Source organism: Macaca fascicularis, chromosome 6 (genome assembly GCF_037993035.2).
Source record: "Macaca fascicularis isolate 582-1 chromosome 6, T2T-MFA8v1.1".
Taxonomy (NCBI): domain Eukaryota; kingdom Metazoa; phylum Chordata; class Mammalia; order Primates; family Cercopithecidae; genus Macaca; species Macaca fascicularis.
In genome coordinates, this window is record NC_088380.1 from 176504595 (window position 1) to 176520896 (window position 16302).

At 43.8% G+C, this 16302-nt stretch overlaps 1 protein-coding gene across 5 annotated transcripts in view; it reads left to right on the forward strand.

The window, feature by feature from the left end:
* DOCK2 (dedicator of cytokinesis 2) overlaps positions 1-16302 on the forward strand; it is a 436348-nt gene that overhangs the window by 38719 nt on the left and 381327 nt on the right. For all 5 annotated transcript variants that reach the window (XM_045395044.3, XM_045395045.3, XM_045395046.3 and 2 more), the window contains exons 7-9: positions 5138-5273; positions 7603-7757; positions 12679-12760. In XM_045395044.3, the coding sequence (XP_045250979.1) occupies positions 5138-5273; positions 7603-7757; positions 12679-12760 (373 nt within the window). The remainder of the gene's footprint in view (positions 1-5137; positions 5274-7602; positions 7758-12678; positions 12761-16302) is intronic.

Here is a 16302-nt window from a genome sequence, read left to right on the forward strand (position 1 = left end):
GAGCTCTGGTATGGGATGGGCAGCTTCCCCAAATCCAGGAGGCCCACCGTCTGGGCCGAGTGTCAGGATCAGCCTGGGACTGCCTACCTCCAACCTCCAGCAGCTGGGAGAGTGGGTGGGGGTGGCACAAAGTGGAACTGAACCTTGGAGGAATGGTCAGAATGTGCTTGTTTCTTCTCTCATTCCATTACTTCATTCAGATATCAAACTTTCTTTACACACCTGGTAGGCCCCAAGAGTATGGGGTACAGACACATACAAAATACAGCCTCTGTTTTTAGCAACAATCAAAAAGCAAGCAATGAGAAATAATGATAACTTCCAGAGTGCTCACTCATTTCCGGAGGCACGGCTTAAAGCCCTTTCCAGGTATTAACTCTGTGAAGTCTCACAACAACTTTATGAGATAGGCACTATTCTCATCCTGTTTCTCAGGTGGGGAAAGTGAGGCTCAAGAGCGATTAGGTGTGTGATCTGAGAAACCAACCTAGATGCCTCTTTGTCAACTAAGATGGACCCTAAGGTTCAGGAAACAACAGCTACCTATGGGTCGGGTTGAGCGTTCAGGGGAGCTGGCTTGGCAACTCCCTAAATTCCTACAGCTACGAGAAAAACACCCTCTTGCCAAACTCCCTAACAATAGGAGCCATCAGGCAGATTATCAGACCCCTCCTAACTCTGATTTACATCCACACCACTATAACTCTAAGTGGACAGAGGACTGGCCTGCTAAACATTCTTTTTTGATAGAGAACTGCAAACCTTAAGCCAGTTTCAGCTAGCTTAAGGCTGTCCACAAACTGTGTCCAGTAGTTCACCTTTTGATGTAAAGTGCCAAGTTTCACCTCATTTTAATAATAAACCCCACCCCAAAGTGAACACGGGCTGTATGTTACATACACGTTTACCCATAGTGTATGCTCTTGTCTCCATAAATACATTAATTTTTTCCCCAAACCTGCTGACTCTGTATGATGTTGGCTCTGTGAGGCATAAAACCCAACACATCCTTCCCCTCTTCAAAGAAAGGGCACCTTCCACACATACCAGAGACTGTCTCTTCAAAGTTTGCAAACCGATGTCACTAGTAGGGTTCTCCTTTCTCTTCAAAGTTTGCAAACCAATGTCACCAGTAAGGTTCTCCTTTCGTAATGAAGCGCAGGCTCTGTTGCCCGCTGCTTGCAAAGCCAGTAACAGGGTCAAAGTGCATTGTAAGGAAAGTGACTTTATTTCCAAAGCTAGTCATGGGGAAACATACAGGCTCACCCCTCTAGAAACCACTTCAAGACTCTGGGCTGAGGGCAAGGGTTTCAGAAAGGGAAGCTGGATGTGGGAGGCATGCAGGGGCTGTGCAGGGTGCAGGGGCTATGTGTCTAGGCCTGATGCTGGTCTGGAGAACAGGCTGGTGCCATCTTGACAGTGGCCAGCCTGTCGATCCATCTTGAGGCAGTCTTTAAGTGGGGGAGAATTCTGTAGCTGCACCCTCATGCCTGGTTTGTTTTCAATTAGCCCCTGGAATTTCTTAACAAGCATAGAGTTAAGTAAATGTGCATGGAGTAAGAGCGTATATGGTAGAAGAGGGAAGGGAATGGAACTTCAAAGTAGGTTTCAAGGGTATATGTTAAGACTAAGGAAAAAAAGGTTTCTACAGTTTTTCTCAAGGCTACATCTTGAGTTTTGTTTTGTTTTTTTTTTGAGACAGAGTCTCGATCTATTGCCCAGGTTGGAGTGCGGTGGCATGATCTCAGCTCACTGCAACCTCCACCTCCCGGGTTCAAGTGATTCTTCTGCCTCAGCCTCCCAAGTAGCTGGGACTACAGGCGCATGCTGCCACGCCTGGCTAATTTGTGTATTTTTAGTAGAGACGGGGTTTCACCACATTGGCCAGGCTGGTCTCGAACTCCTGACCTTGTGATCCACCCACCTCGGCCTCCCAAAGTGCTAGGATTACAGGTGTGAGCCACCGAGCCTGGCCAAGAAAAAAGTTTTAAAACGCATTTTGAAGCTGAGCTCCTTGGTTACACTTTCTACTATTTAGCCATCCCGGTGGTCTTTTGAACAGCAGGTGATTTTGCTCAAGATGCAGTGGAATTTGAACTGATAATGTGGCTGCAGAGTTCAAGTGCTTAACTGCTGCACTCTACTGCCTTCCAAGAGCCATGTGGGTTAATAAGGGAGGCAGAGAAGTAAACAGCCACTTTCAGTCGGAAGTCATACACATTAGGAGTGCAGGAAGCATGGGCAAGAAGGTTGGAGGATGTGGGGGTGGGAGTCAGGGTGGAGATGACAACCACTCTGAATCTAACTAGACCAGCAGGAATTATTAGGTGAAATGGAGAAGAGAAACTCAGAGGGAAAGAATGTGGGAGATGAAAGGTTCACGTGACCACGGAGAGGAAGACATGGGTGGACTGGGGCTGGAACCTTGAGGATTTTAGTGCCAAGTGAGTCTGGATTGTCCAGACAGCAGTGGGGAGCCATCACAGATTTTTAGGTGGCATATGCAGTGGTACAATCATAGCTTACTACAGTCTCCATCTCCTGGGCTCAAGTGTTCCTCCCACCTCAGCCTCCCGAGGAGCGGGGACTACAGGTGCATGTCACCATGCCCAGCTGAGTTTACCTTTTTTTAAAATTTTATTTTATACGCATACAGTGGGGGCTTTTCCCTCTACCCTCATCTTGGCTTCATTTGATCACTTCCTTGAACAGATGAGAGCAGTGGGGTTACATCCTGATGAGAGGATGCCTAAATGTTCTGCTCCCCAAAATGCATGGTGGCTGCATTCAGAGGCTGTGGAGGACAGCCTCTCCTGCCCCTAGGTCACAGGAGTCCTGTCAATCCTACTGAAGCTCCCAAAGTTCCAAGTGATTTTGATGTCCAAGGATTGAGGAATCCTCAAATGACTTCTCCACATCCCAAGATAGCCAGACCTAGGAGAATGTTTTATTCATGTATTTTAGAACTGAATCCACTTCGATACATATTGAGGAGAACAGCCAGAGAGATCTTGGCATTAAATTATGTATTGGCAATGCTCCATCTTTTCCAAGGTCAGGAGAGCCTCTGCTAAGCATTAGCTGAATGTGTTTCTTCCCCCTTAGCATTGCCATTAGGCAGCATGGCTGTGCACCATTATGAGTCATATTGAGTTGGGAGTTAATTTCCTAATGAATGTGCACAAATGGGTGAACCTTGGCTACCTTCCGACTACATTTGGACAAGATGAGAGATGTGCCTCTCAATTCGATTCTCTGATAGAGATGAAGACGTAGTCTCCTTCATTTGTCTTGCTGCCCTTCCAGAATCTGGTACTTAGTAGTGGCAACCAAGCAGGACTACAGTTGGCCTTCTCAGAATCCATCAGCCCACCTCCTGTTATCTTCTTTGTATGGACAACTGAGGCTCTTCATCTCAATATCAAGTGCAAAAGCAGTTTCAAGTTAAAGTTTCTGCAAACATACCCTACCCCACCCTGCAACCCATACATTGCTCCTAGGCTCCTCCTATCTATTATAGCAAGCATACCAGAGAGGTTGTGAGTGTGGACAGAAATGTATTCTTAGTGTTCACTAGCTATATGACCTTGAGCAAATTAATTAGTCCTCATGTCCTCAGTCTTTTCTTCATTTGTAAAATGGGGTTATTAATAATATCTCCTTCATAGGGTTGTTATGAGAATTAAATGGATTAATTTTATGTAAAACACTTATCCTATGTGAGCTTATTGTAAGTGCTGTGTGAGTTTGCTGCTGTTAGTGTCACTGATGCTGGTCAGGATGACAGGTGTGATTGAAACAAATCAGTACCAAACAGGGAAAAGCTTGTGGCCTGGAAGTCAAATAGCTGAAAGCAAGCTGTGGGTAACAGTCAATATGTCTGAGACTGTTTTTCCCCAAGTGCTATTTTCAAATTTTTATTGAATAATATATAAATACCTCCTCTTTGTATATATTTTAAAAGAGGCTAGGTACGGTAGTAGCTGGGCATGGTGGCATGCGCCTGTAGTCCCAGCTGCTCAGGAGGCTGAGGTGGGAGGATTGCTTGAGCCCAAGAGTTCGAGGCTATGGGAAGCTATGATCACGCCACTGTACCCTAGCCTGGAAGACAGAGCAAGACCCTGACTCATTAAAAAAAAATTAAATAAATTGAGACAAGGCACATGTAACCTTTGACCCCTTTACTCCTCCAGCCCTAGGCCCCTACCTGTCCCACGGATAACTTGTGTTGGTAGTTTGGTCCTTTTTTTCATTCAGAGCTTTCTTTCATACATAAGCTTACTTTTATACATGCACCCAGATAATATATCTGGCCTATTTTTTGTTTGTTTTATTATTTATTTATTTATAAAAATAAATATTGTATGCACACTATATGCATCTTTCCATGCTTGATTTTTGCACTGAAATATATTATTAAATATAGTAAAACTATATACTATTTTAAAAGCTCTGCTATATGGTATTCCATTATAGATAGGTCACTGTTGATTTAGCCATTTCTCTTTTAGACTTTTTTTTTTTTTTTTGGTGAGATGGAGTCTCACTCTGTCACCCAGGCTGGAGTGCAGTGGTGCAATCTCGGCTCACTGCAACTTCTGCCTCCCGGGTTCAAGCAATTCTCCTGTCTCAGCCTCCTGAGTAGCTAGGACTACAGGAGCTCACCATGATGCCCAGCTAATGTTTGTATTTTTAGTAGAGACGGGGTTTCACCATCTTGGCCAGGCTGGTCTTGAACTCCTGACCTCAGGTGATCCGCCCGCCTCGGCCTCCCAAAATGTTGGGATTACAGGCATGAGTCGCCATGCCCAGCCGACATTTTGTTTTTTTTTTTTCAATATTTGCTGATGCAGTCAAGGCTGCAACACATCCTAGTTCAAGTGTTGGGTGTTTCAGTTTAATACCGTGGAAAATACACCTTTTTAAAAAAATGAATGCACACTACTACAGTACCTTCCAAAGGGGGTCTACTGTACCAATATGCACTCACTAGCAGTGTCCCAGGCTATCAGGGTAGAGCTCTTCTTTGCGACTGTATGATCCCCGGAAATCAGTAGAACTTTCTGGTAAAAAGCTTCTCACCAGTGACCTAAAGTTCTCCCCTGATTTATGTTCACCTCCAGTTTTTGCTTTACAGAATCCTTGAGCTGGATTTGATTGTCAGAGATGAAGACGGAAACATCTTGGACCCCGATAATACCAGCGTCATCAGCTTGTTCCATGCACATGAGGAAGCAACTGGTAAAATCACAGAGCGTATCAAAGAAGAAATGGTGAGCTTTACTAAATAGGCTTTGGCCAAGTGATCCAATCATTGAGCACATCATAAACTTAAAACAATGGGCTAATGAACCGGACTGTGTATTATTCAAGGGGATCTGTCTATGGCCTGAGATGATCAGCAGCCACATGTGTTTAACTGTGGTTTTGTACCCACATCTGTAATTCATTTAACATCCATCTCACAGGTAGTTAAATGCCAGGCAAATTTCTCGATCTCTTGGCACTTGTAGCTTCCAGAAGGGAGAATAGAAGAAAGGCGATAAAAAATTAAATAAATAAGTGAAAATATTAATTCCAGATGAGTTTATAAAAGGCAATGAACCAGGGTTATGTGAATCAAAGTGACTCAGGAGCTATGTTAAAAGGCACGGCCATGAAAGCCCTCTCTCAAGAGTGACATTTGAGCTGACACCTGAATCATGTGAAGGCACCAGGCCTGGGATGATCTGGGACAGGGTGTTCCAGGCAGAGGGCACAGCAGGTGCAAAGGCCCTGAGGTAGGACTGCATTCTGACTATTGAAGGAGTAGGAAAGCCAAACAAGGATGAGGTGTGGTGAACAGTGGGGGAGTTCAGGCAACGATTTGCAGAGGCAGGTAGGTGGAGCCAGATCTCGAAGGGCCTGAGGGGTTTTGGAAAAGAGTTTTGATGTTATTCCCACTGATGGGAAATCAGTGAAAGAGTTCAAGGAAAGGTTAACAGTCTGATTTTTATTAAAAAACTTATTTTAGCTGCTCTGTATTATTTGAAAGCAATTGTGTTTTTAGATTTATTAAGATATAATTTTCATACAGTACATTTCACTCATTTTAAATTATGCTTTAATGAATCGTAATAATATATTGTGTTGGATAAACGTCATGACAATCAAGATAAAGAACAGTTCCATCATCCTAAAAGTTTCTTTGTGCTCCGTCTCCAGCCCCAAACCCCGTGCAACCTATAATTTCCTGTCACTGTAGATTTGCCTTTTCTAGAGTTTCATATAAATGGAATCCATGCAGTATTAATTTTCTGTGTTTGACTTTTACTCAGCATGATGTTTTTGAGGTTTATGTTGTTGTGCATATTAACATTTTGGTCCTTTTATTACTGAGTCAGTACACCACTGACCAGTTACCAATGGTATATAGCATTGACCAATTATTGGGCATTTGGGTAAGTTTTCAGTTCAGAGCTATTATACTAATGCAACCATGAACATTGGGAAACAAATCCTTATTTGGACATGTTTTGATTCCTTTTGGGCAATACTTAGCAGTGGGATTGCTGGATCATATGATAAGTGTATATATAACTTTTTAAGGTATTGCCATGCTATTTCTTGAAATGGCTGTACAATTTTTTGTTTTTGTTTTTTTGTTTTTTTGAGACAGGGTCTCACTCTATCACCCAGGCTGGAGTGTAGTGGTGTGATCACGGCTCACTGCAGCCTTGACCCCCTGGGCTCAGGTGATTGTTCCACCTCAGGCTCCCAAGTAGCTGGGATCACAGGTGCATATCAACATGCCTGGCTAACCTTTTTTATTTTCTGTAGAGATGGGCTTTCACTGTGTTGCCCAGGCTGATCTTGAACTCCTGGACTCAAATGATCAGCCCATCTCAGCCTTCCAAAGTACTGAGATTACGGGTGTGAGCCACCACACCAGCCCAATTTTGCATTTCTACCAGCAATATATGAGAGTTTTAGTTGCTCTACATCCTTGTCAACACTTGATATTATCAGACTTTTTAACTTAGGCATACTAGCGGTTGTGTAGTGGTATCTCATTGTAGTTTTAATTTTCATTTTTCTGATGTGCAGTGATGTTGAGTATCTCTTCATGTGATTCCTGTCATTTCCACTTGTACCTTCTCTTGGGAAGTGTCTGGTCAAACATTTTGCCCATTTAAATTGGGTTATTTTCCTCAAAATTAGTTGTAAGAGTCATTCGTATATTCTAGATACAAATTCTTTGTCAGATATGTTTTGCTAGTTTCTCCAAATCTGCACCTAGCTGTTGCATCCTTCAAAGAGCAAAAGTTTATAGTTTTGATAAAATCCATTTAAGCAATATTTTTCTTTTATAGTTTTTGCTTTTTATGACACTAACTTTATGAGGAAGTCTGGGTCAGTGGCGACATTTCCCAAGATAGAAAAATACAGGCCAAGAGAGTCAAAGTGAATTGATTCAAGTTGCAGAAGCTTTTGATGGCAGAGCTGGGTGGAATGTCCAACACTTCAGGCTTGAACCCAATGTCCTTGACTATCTCTGTGTTGCTCTGAGTGGTGCCAGGCTAATTTTCTCTATCTTCTTTCCTTCTTCCTTCTGCCTTTCAGTCAAAAGACCAGCCAGATTATGGAATGTATTCCCGGATCTCCTCATCCCCCACCCATAGCCTCTATGTGTTTGTGAGAAACTTTGTGTGCAGAATTGGGGAAGATGCTGAGCTCTTCATGTCTCTCTATGACCCCAACAAGCAAACGGTCATAAGGTAGGTATGTCCAGTGTTGCCCTACTTCTCTGACTGTGGGAAGCAGTGCACAGAGCATCTTTTCCTTCCATCCTCACTTATGGAGCAATTTCCACCTGGAAAAGAGACTGTGCCTTAGTGAGAACGTGGAAATAACTTCTTTGGAGGGTGTAGGAGTTGAGTGGAAGTGTTATTTACCACCAGTTTTTTCCCACAGTGGAGTTTATGGTTGTAGGGTTTTGTAAAATAGATTTTGATTATCAGAAAACAGTCAGAAATAATAAGATTCAGACAAGTAGCATTGGCTAGAATAAAAATGTCTACTGCTTTTTTGTTTTGAGACAGGGTCTCACTCTGCTGCCCAGGCTGGAGTGTATGGGTGCGATCACAGCTCACTGTAGCCTTGAACTCCTAGGCTCAAACGATTCTCCCACCTCAGCCTCCTGAGTATCTGGGACTATAGGCATGCGCCACCACACCCGGTTAATTTTTAATTTTTTGTAGAGGCAGGGTCTTGCTGCATTGTCCCGTCTGGTGTCGAACTCTTGGCTTCGAGTGATCCCCCCACCTTGGCTTCCCAAAGTGCTGGGATTATAGGTGTCAGCCACTGCTCCCTGCCAGTATCTACTTTCAGAATAGGAGTTAAGAAATGAATGCTCCAAATCCTCTGTAGCGGCAATAGGCTAAGGGTATAGGCTCTGAGATTCGTCTGGGTTCACATCTTGGCCCCAGCCTTTACTCTTTCTTAACGTGGGGCAGGTTGTTAATATTTCTTAAGCCTGAGTTTCCCATCTGCACAATGTGAGTGCTGACCTCACAGGGTCATTTCCTTCAGGCTTTAATGAGAAAGAGTTGCGATGCACAAGGCCTGGCACATGGTGCCTGTACTGCAAGGGGCAGTGGCTGTTATCATTACTACTTTAATAAGTTGTTCTTGGCAATGGAGGAAGTGAGGGAACTTCTGGGTGCCTTGGCTCAAGGAAGGGAAAATACTTTTGGGAATCTCCAGGGAAGAGACTTTGCTGCTCCTCCAGCTCCCACTGCCAGACTCCTAGCCTCTGCTCAGACCATCCTTCCTCTCAAGCAACCACTGCCTGTCCCCTCCATTAGGGTTTTAGACCAAGACATGGTCTCATATTTGAGGCCACTGACTGTGAATACAGGCGTGCGCCACCACGCCTGGCTAATTTTTAATTTTTTTGTAGAGACACACATTAGAAAGGAGCTAGAACATGATCTCTCTGCTTTTGTCTTCCTGGCTTGTTGATGTCTTCCTGGCTTGTTGCTATGATGATGAAATGAATGAATACACCATGCCTGGTGAATAGTGGTGCTTCAGTAAACAGCAGCCTCTTGGAGACATGCATAAAACTGGAGGGGCTGTCCATCTCAGAAGAATGTGCTGGGGTCTGTACATTGTCCCATCTAATCCTCACGGTTCCGTGTCATTAGGATGAGAAAATGAGGCTCAGGGAAGTCAAGCAACTTGCCCAAAGTCGCAAATATTTGTAAAGAGCAGAGCTGGGATTTATACACAGGCCCATCTGACTCCAAAGACAAGCTATTTCCCACTTAAGTCTGTCACCAAGGAATGAATTGTGTCAAGTATTCTAAACCGTTTTCACCAGGGTTTCAGTACCATTATGGTGGAAAGGTATTTATTATGCACCAAAGTCCCTAACCTTAAAGATTCAGCCCAATTCACCTGGCTTAGCCTTCGTGGACACTGAGAATGAGTGTCCCTGGTCCCTTAGGCCCACCTTGAATTGCTTTGGGTGTCAGAGGCAGAGGCCCCTTGCTGTTTCCTTTCAGTTACTCCCAAGGTTCCTGAAAGGCTCACTGGTTGCAGTTTCAGGAGCCTTGGAAGCAACTGAGAGGGAATAGTATGGGGCCTATGACACACAACAGATCTGAAAGTGCTCACAAGCAGATCCTAAAAGTGCTTACTGCCTGCCACATTGACGAGGGAGTGTCGTTGGCTGGCCCCATCTCAGTGATGGATGGCTGGACCATCTCTGTGGAGGGAGGCCATGAATCAGCAAGGTGGCAGCTGTGCTCCCTGCCGTGCCACCTGGCATGCCATGCTCAATGGGGTGTGCCTGAGTGACATCTCTGAGAGTGCTGGAGATGAGAGCCAGCCCTGGGAGAGTGGGGATGAGCAGAGGGAGGAGGACAAAGCGGGTAGAAACCAGCAATCGCATAAAGAGGAGAAAGCAAAGGAAAAAGAGAAGAGGCACAATGCAGGAGGTGGGGAGGGGAATCTGGGAACACTCCCAATGTCAGTCTCACTATGAAGAGCTGCTCTTCCCCTAAGCAAGAAATCTGGGCTCCTGCCTGCTCTGGCCAGGGTCGACATACAGTGAAAAACAGGCATGTTAAGACATCTTCAGTGTGGCCCAGATGTGGACTGGGGAGAATATAGCTGGGATCGATGTTTCAGTGTTGGACTGAATCATGGTCAGGTCCCCAGTAGATCCCTGAAGGGATCCTGTTTGGGAAATTTAATGTAAATTTTTACAGGACAAAAGAGAAGCAGTTCAGGTATCAGTCTAGTAGTAAGTCTTATGCCCAAAAATTGTGTGATGAGGAGTTGGAATAGTACTCCTTGTTCCTCCGAGGAGGGTGTCATTTGGAGGAGGTCTTACCTGTCTTGGTGCCGTAGCCTTCAGATTCTACCACCTAGATCTTCCTGGGTGAGGACGGATGGGGCCAGCTCAGCCCTCCAGATTGCTGTCCTTATTTATGATTTTTATGATTGTGCTTCTCCTGGAAGAAAATTGCTGATGCTTGCTGTTTAGATATAGCAAGCTGGGTCACTGAGGGGCTTGCCTACATATGATGGAAGTTACTGGAATGTGTCTAAGCATTTCACTAACAACAGTACAGAAATTACCAACGAGAAATAATTAAAAAAAAAAAAAATTTTGGATGGAGCATTCCTGGTTAGTTTACTGCAAACTCCACTACAATTTTTAGATCTTACTGAAAAAAACACAAAAGATGAAAAGATCCACTTAACTTGATTGAGTTTTAAGCATTGGTTAATCTGGGACTATGTTCATTTTTGCTATTGGCCCCACTGCCTGCTTGAACTCTGCTCAGTTTGCTCTCATTAACCTTTTAGGGGTGACTGGAGAGAGAGGAACCAGACATTAGAGAGAAAAAAAAAAAGCTCTAAAAGGAAGTCACGTCCCTTTAATTTTGCTGAATTCTTTTATGCCTTCTTAGGCTAACTTGAGTTTTAAATTTTTAAAAAATCTTGTTTTTAATTCAAAGTAATGGGCACTTATTTAGCACTGACTATATGCTCCTAGATGGCATGGAAAGTCTGATGACTCAACTCAGCAAACTATATTAAGCTTCTTCTAACTTAAATAAGTGCTAGACTTCTCTGTCTTCCTGGAGTGATGGGACTGACCAGCATGATGGCTGCTAGGAGATGTGAGATGGTAAAGAATCGTATGTCAGAACCATGTAGCTGCTCCTCATAAAACCCTCCAATGGGTTTCCATTACTCTCAGCATCAAGACAAAATCCTTGAATGACCTACAAAGCCTATGTGATCTAGCATCTCCCTCTAATTTTTCTCTTGTAACTTTCCCTTGAATCTGTTTGTTTTTATTTATTTTTTTGAGATGGGGGTCTCCCTTTTTACCCAGGCTGGAGTGCAGTGGCACAACCTCTGCTCACTGCAACCTCCGCCTTCCAGGTTCAAGTGATTCTCCTGCCTCAGCCACCCTAGTAGCTGGGACTACAGGTGTGTACTGCCACACCTGGCTACTTTTTAAATATTTTTAGTAGAGATGGGGTTTCACCATGTTGCCCAGGCTGGTCTCGAACTCCTGACCTCAGATGATCTGCCCACCTTGGCCTCGCAAAGTGCTGGGATTACAGGCATGAGTCACTGCGCCCAGCCCCCTTGAATCTGTTTCTTAGATGCATCCAGCTCCTTCTTGACTCATGGCCTTTACTTATGTTGACTTTGCCTGAAACATTTCCCTTTCCTACCTTCTTTTCCTGACCAACTTTATTTCATGTCATTTCCTCAGCAAAGACTTCCTTGACCACCCACTAGGTCAGGTCCATTTGATATACATTAATACAACATCCTGAACTTTTCCTTTATACAGGCTGACTATTCCTTATTTAAAATGCTTGGGACCAGAAGTGTTTTGGATTTCAGATTTTCTCTTGGATTTTGGAATATTTGCATTATATATACCTACCAGTAGAGCATCTCTAATCCAAAAGTCTGAAATCTAAAATGTTCTGATGAACATTTCCTTTGAGCATCATGTTGACACTTAAAAATTTTCAGGTTTGGGAGCATTTCATATTTTGGATTTTTAGATTCAGGGTTCTTAGCTTGTAGCACAATTTTATATAAATAGTGTCACAATGGCATTTAAACAGTTATTTAATTGTATCTTAGATAATGGCTGAGACCCTATATGACCCATCACAGTATGACATTCCACTCAAGGAAACAGCTCTACATTCAAAGGGTAACTTAAAGTAATTCAGATCTTTACTCAGTGTTGAATGGGGAATGGGCCGGAAAGGGTAAATATATTCTTAATGTCCAATAAAATATACTAAAGTCCTTTCCCCTGTCATCTCTGCCATTCTCAGTAACCTCTATCAGTATGCAGATGCTCTTCAAAAATATTAGACAGCTGTGCCAGAATTTGCTTAGCAGATGGGAGAGGGACAGAAGTGGGAAATACACATATGTTAATAGTTCTTTGCTCTTGCCCGTCTAATGTCTGTCTCTCAACACAACTGTGATCTCTCGGAGGGAAGGACCATTTCTATCTTAAACAGCTGCCTACACCCAGCAGCCAGTAATGTGTTGGGCACATAGTAGATGCTTGGTGAATGTTTTTATTAAATGGATGCCAGGTCCCCTGTCAGTAACAGGCTGCCACTCTTCTTCCCACAGTGAGAACTACCTAGTGCGATGGGGCAGCCGGGGCTTCCCTAAGGAGATTGAGATGCTCAACAACCTGAAGGTGGTCTTCACGGTGAGTGTGCACCCTCTTCTCATTACCGTGTTCCCCACCCACGAAAACGTAACCTTGGAAATAAGGCTGGTCAGAAGCTCAGGGTGGAGTGTGGCTCTCCTGCAGAGCTGTGTTCTGGGCTTCATGCAGAAATCCGAAGCCGACAAAGGACATTGTGTGCCTTGAGGAAGCTTTTGGGAAGATGGATGTTCACCTCTGTCTCTCCTCATCTCTCCCTATCTGTCTGACTCCTGCATACACACAGAACAGATGCAGAATGCTACATAAACAAGCACCAACTTCTTTGAGCAATAATGCCCAGGTGAACTGGGCACAACAGCTATTTTGATTTTCCAGTTCATTCATGATTAACCTGAGTTCCTTTCTTTGTTCAGGGCTTTCTGAAAAATCTTTCTAAAATATATCAGAAAAAAATAGGACCTTCCTAGAACATTGACTGCCTTGGTAAATTGGACATTCTGAACATAATTAAGTCATAGATGACTAACGATCTGGTGGGTCCTTAGGATCATCCTTCTAAATACCAATACTCACTGGGCAAGACATGTACATAGAAATGTTGAAATCAATTGTTATTTGGATGATTTATTTCTGAGAGTGAGGCTGGCTTTTTAGCTCTGAATAGTGGAAATGGGAAAGAAGGAGATAAGTAAAGGTTATAATTTCCGGTACAGACCCATTTCTCATCCTGTCTCCATAAGGGTGTGTGCTAAGAGTGTGATTTTTTATGGATTTATTTATTTTTTTTTGAGATGGAGTCTCGCTCTGTGGCTCAGGCTGGAGTGCAGTGGCACCATCTCGGCTCTCCTGGGTTCAAGCAATTCTCCTGCCTCAGCCTCCTGAGTAGCTGGAATTATAGGCGTACACCACTACACTGGGCTCATATTTGTATTTTTAGTAGAGATGAGGTTTCACCATGTTGGTCAGGCTGGTCTCGAACTCCTGACTTCGTGATCTGTCTGCCTCGGCCTCCCAAAGTGCTGGAATTACAGGTGTGAGCCACTGCGCCCAGCAAGTGTGATCTTAAGACACCTAAATATCTTAGCATTGTCTGTAAGCTCCTTTGGGGAGAACATTATTTATGAGATTTTTTTCCACTATATTGCCTGTATCCGCAAGGGAAATTACAGAGAAGGAGTCAGGGAGGGATTTGGACATTGACCAAACAGATGAGTTGGATCCAGGAGTGACCGACATGCTAGATTAACCTACCTTGCTCTACAATAATTTTCCAGTTACAGCCCATTAATTGCAACGTCTTATGTTATGTTGTGATTAGACTGAGGTATAGCTGATTAATTTTGTTTGTTATTTTCTTAAAAAATGGGCCAGAGGCATGGAATAGGATCATAGGTTCTAATTGCTTAGGCAAAGTTGCCTTGGCATATATAGATGTGCCTCCATCCTGTTTATCTGTTATTAGTTAGAAGGAGGAGCCTATTTGTTTTCTTGATAAATAGGAGAGTCCCACAGGCCTTCCTGATTAAACCACAAGGCAGATGTTTCGTGAGAGGGGGAAGGACGGGGAATCAATCAGTGGTTCATTTTGCAGAGAACCAATTCATGATGTAAACATGGGGGAAAGAGCATCAGTAAATTTGTGTCACACAGCATTAATGAGAATGTAATGTTACCTTCATGGAATTCTGCCTGGGCCACGCTTCGGCTCCTCAGAACAAGTGGAGTTGAGTGCCTTGGTTGACAGGCTCAACAGGCGGATGCTTCCCTCTGTTGACATGATCAGAGTCCTGATTTGGGGGTGTATTAGTTCATTCTTGCATGGCTATAAAGAAATCCCTGAAACTGGGTACTTTGTAAAGAAAAGAGGTTTAATTGGCTCATAGTTCTGCAGACTGTACGAGAAGCATGATGTTGGCATCTGCTCGACTTCTCGGGGTGCCTCAGGAAACTTGCCATCATGGCAGAAGGCAAAGGGAAAGCAGCCTTGTCCTATGTGGCCAGAGCAGGAAAAAGAGAGACAGGGAGAGGTGCTACCCACTTTTAAACAACCAGGTCTTAGGAGAACTTGCTATCATCATTTCTCATGGTGTTAAACCATAAGAAAGCACCCCCATGATCCAGTCACCTCCCATCAGGTCCCACCTCCAGCCTGGGGATTACATTTTAACATGAGATTTGGGTGGGGACAGTGATCCAGACCATATCAGGGGCAAGGAAGGTGATGGTGCTCTCACTTCTTGTATCGATCCAAGAGCTAGCCAATGAGTGCCTACTATGCATGTGCTCTGTGCAAAGCACTGGCGATACAGCAGTGAGTGCTTTCATGGTGCAGTGGGGTTAAATTCAGATAATAAAATGCATGCACAAATAAACAAGAGCAATGTCAGAAAGCAATCCAAGCAACGCAGGATAATTAAAACAGGGTGATGTGATGGTATGTGACTGGAAGTTACTTTCAACTGGGTGGTGAGGTGACATTTGAATTAGAGATGAGATAAGACTTGGCAAGCATGTGTCTTGCTGGCCTTATTTCCTCCCTCTCTGGATGTTAGCTCTTCCTGGTCTCCTATGTTGGGGGAAGGCTTCCAGCTCTTTGAGCCTCTCTGAGCCCGGCATGTAGGTCCAGTTGACTGTTGACTTTCCTCCTGTTTTGTTTTATTTATTTATGTATGTATTTATTTATTTATTTTTATTTTTATTTTTATTTTTTGAGATGGAGTCTTGCTCTGTCGCCAGGCTGGAGTGCAGTGGTGTAATCTCGGCTCACTGCAACCTCCACCTCCTGGGTTCAAGCAATCCCCCTGCCTCAGCCTCCCAAGTAGCTGGGACTACAGGCGCATGCCACCACACCCGGCTAATTTTTTGTATTTTAGTATAGACAGGGTTTCACCATGTTGGCCAGGATAGTCTCAATCTTCTGACCTCATGATCCACCCACCTCTGCCTCCCAAAGTGCTGGGATTACAGGCGTAAGCCACTGCTCCCGGCCCTTTCCCTCTGTTTTGTAAGGGTGCACCCCACAAGGCTGTGTAAGAGGAAAGCAGCATATACTATGAGGTTCCCTAAGATTTAGCCCAGTTTCGGGGTGGCTGCTAACACACAGGAAACAAGAGTGAACAATAAAAGAAGAACTAATGAGTTCCTAAATCAGGTGTCACTTGTTAAGTTCCATTGTCCTGCTTCCCCAACATTTTCGAGTTTTATAAGGCCAAAGCAGAAATGACTGGGAGACACCATGGTTTGGAGCAAAATTCTGTATAAGGATTGCCAGTTGACACACCCTCCAGAGAATATAATGTGAATATAACATTTGGCTATTTTTTATACTTTAAGATTCTTTAGTGTGGAGGTGTGTGTGGGGGGCGGCAGTGAGGGCGCCATCCGATGAGACAGCTCTAAGAGGTCTGATATCTTCCTTTGAGCAAGTAAAAAATTTTTAAGAGAAGAGGGTGGAATGGGGGCTTACCTAGGAATCTTCTAGGTTTATGTAGTATATTAGTTTGCTAGGCCTGCCATAACTATCACAGATTGGTTCATATAAGCAAAAGAAATGTATTTTCTCACAATTCTGGAGTCTAGAA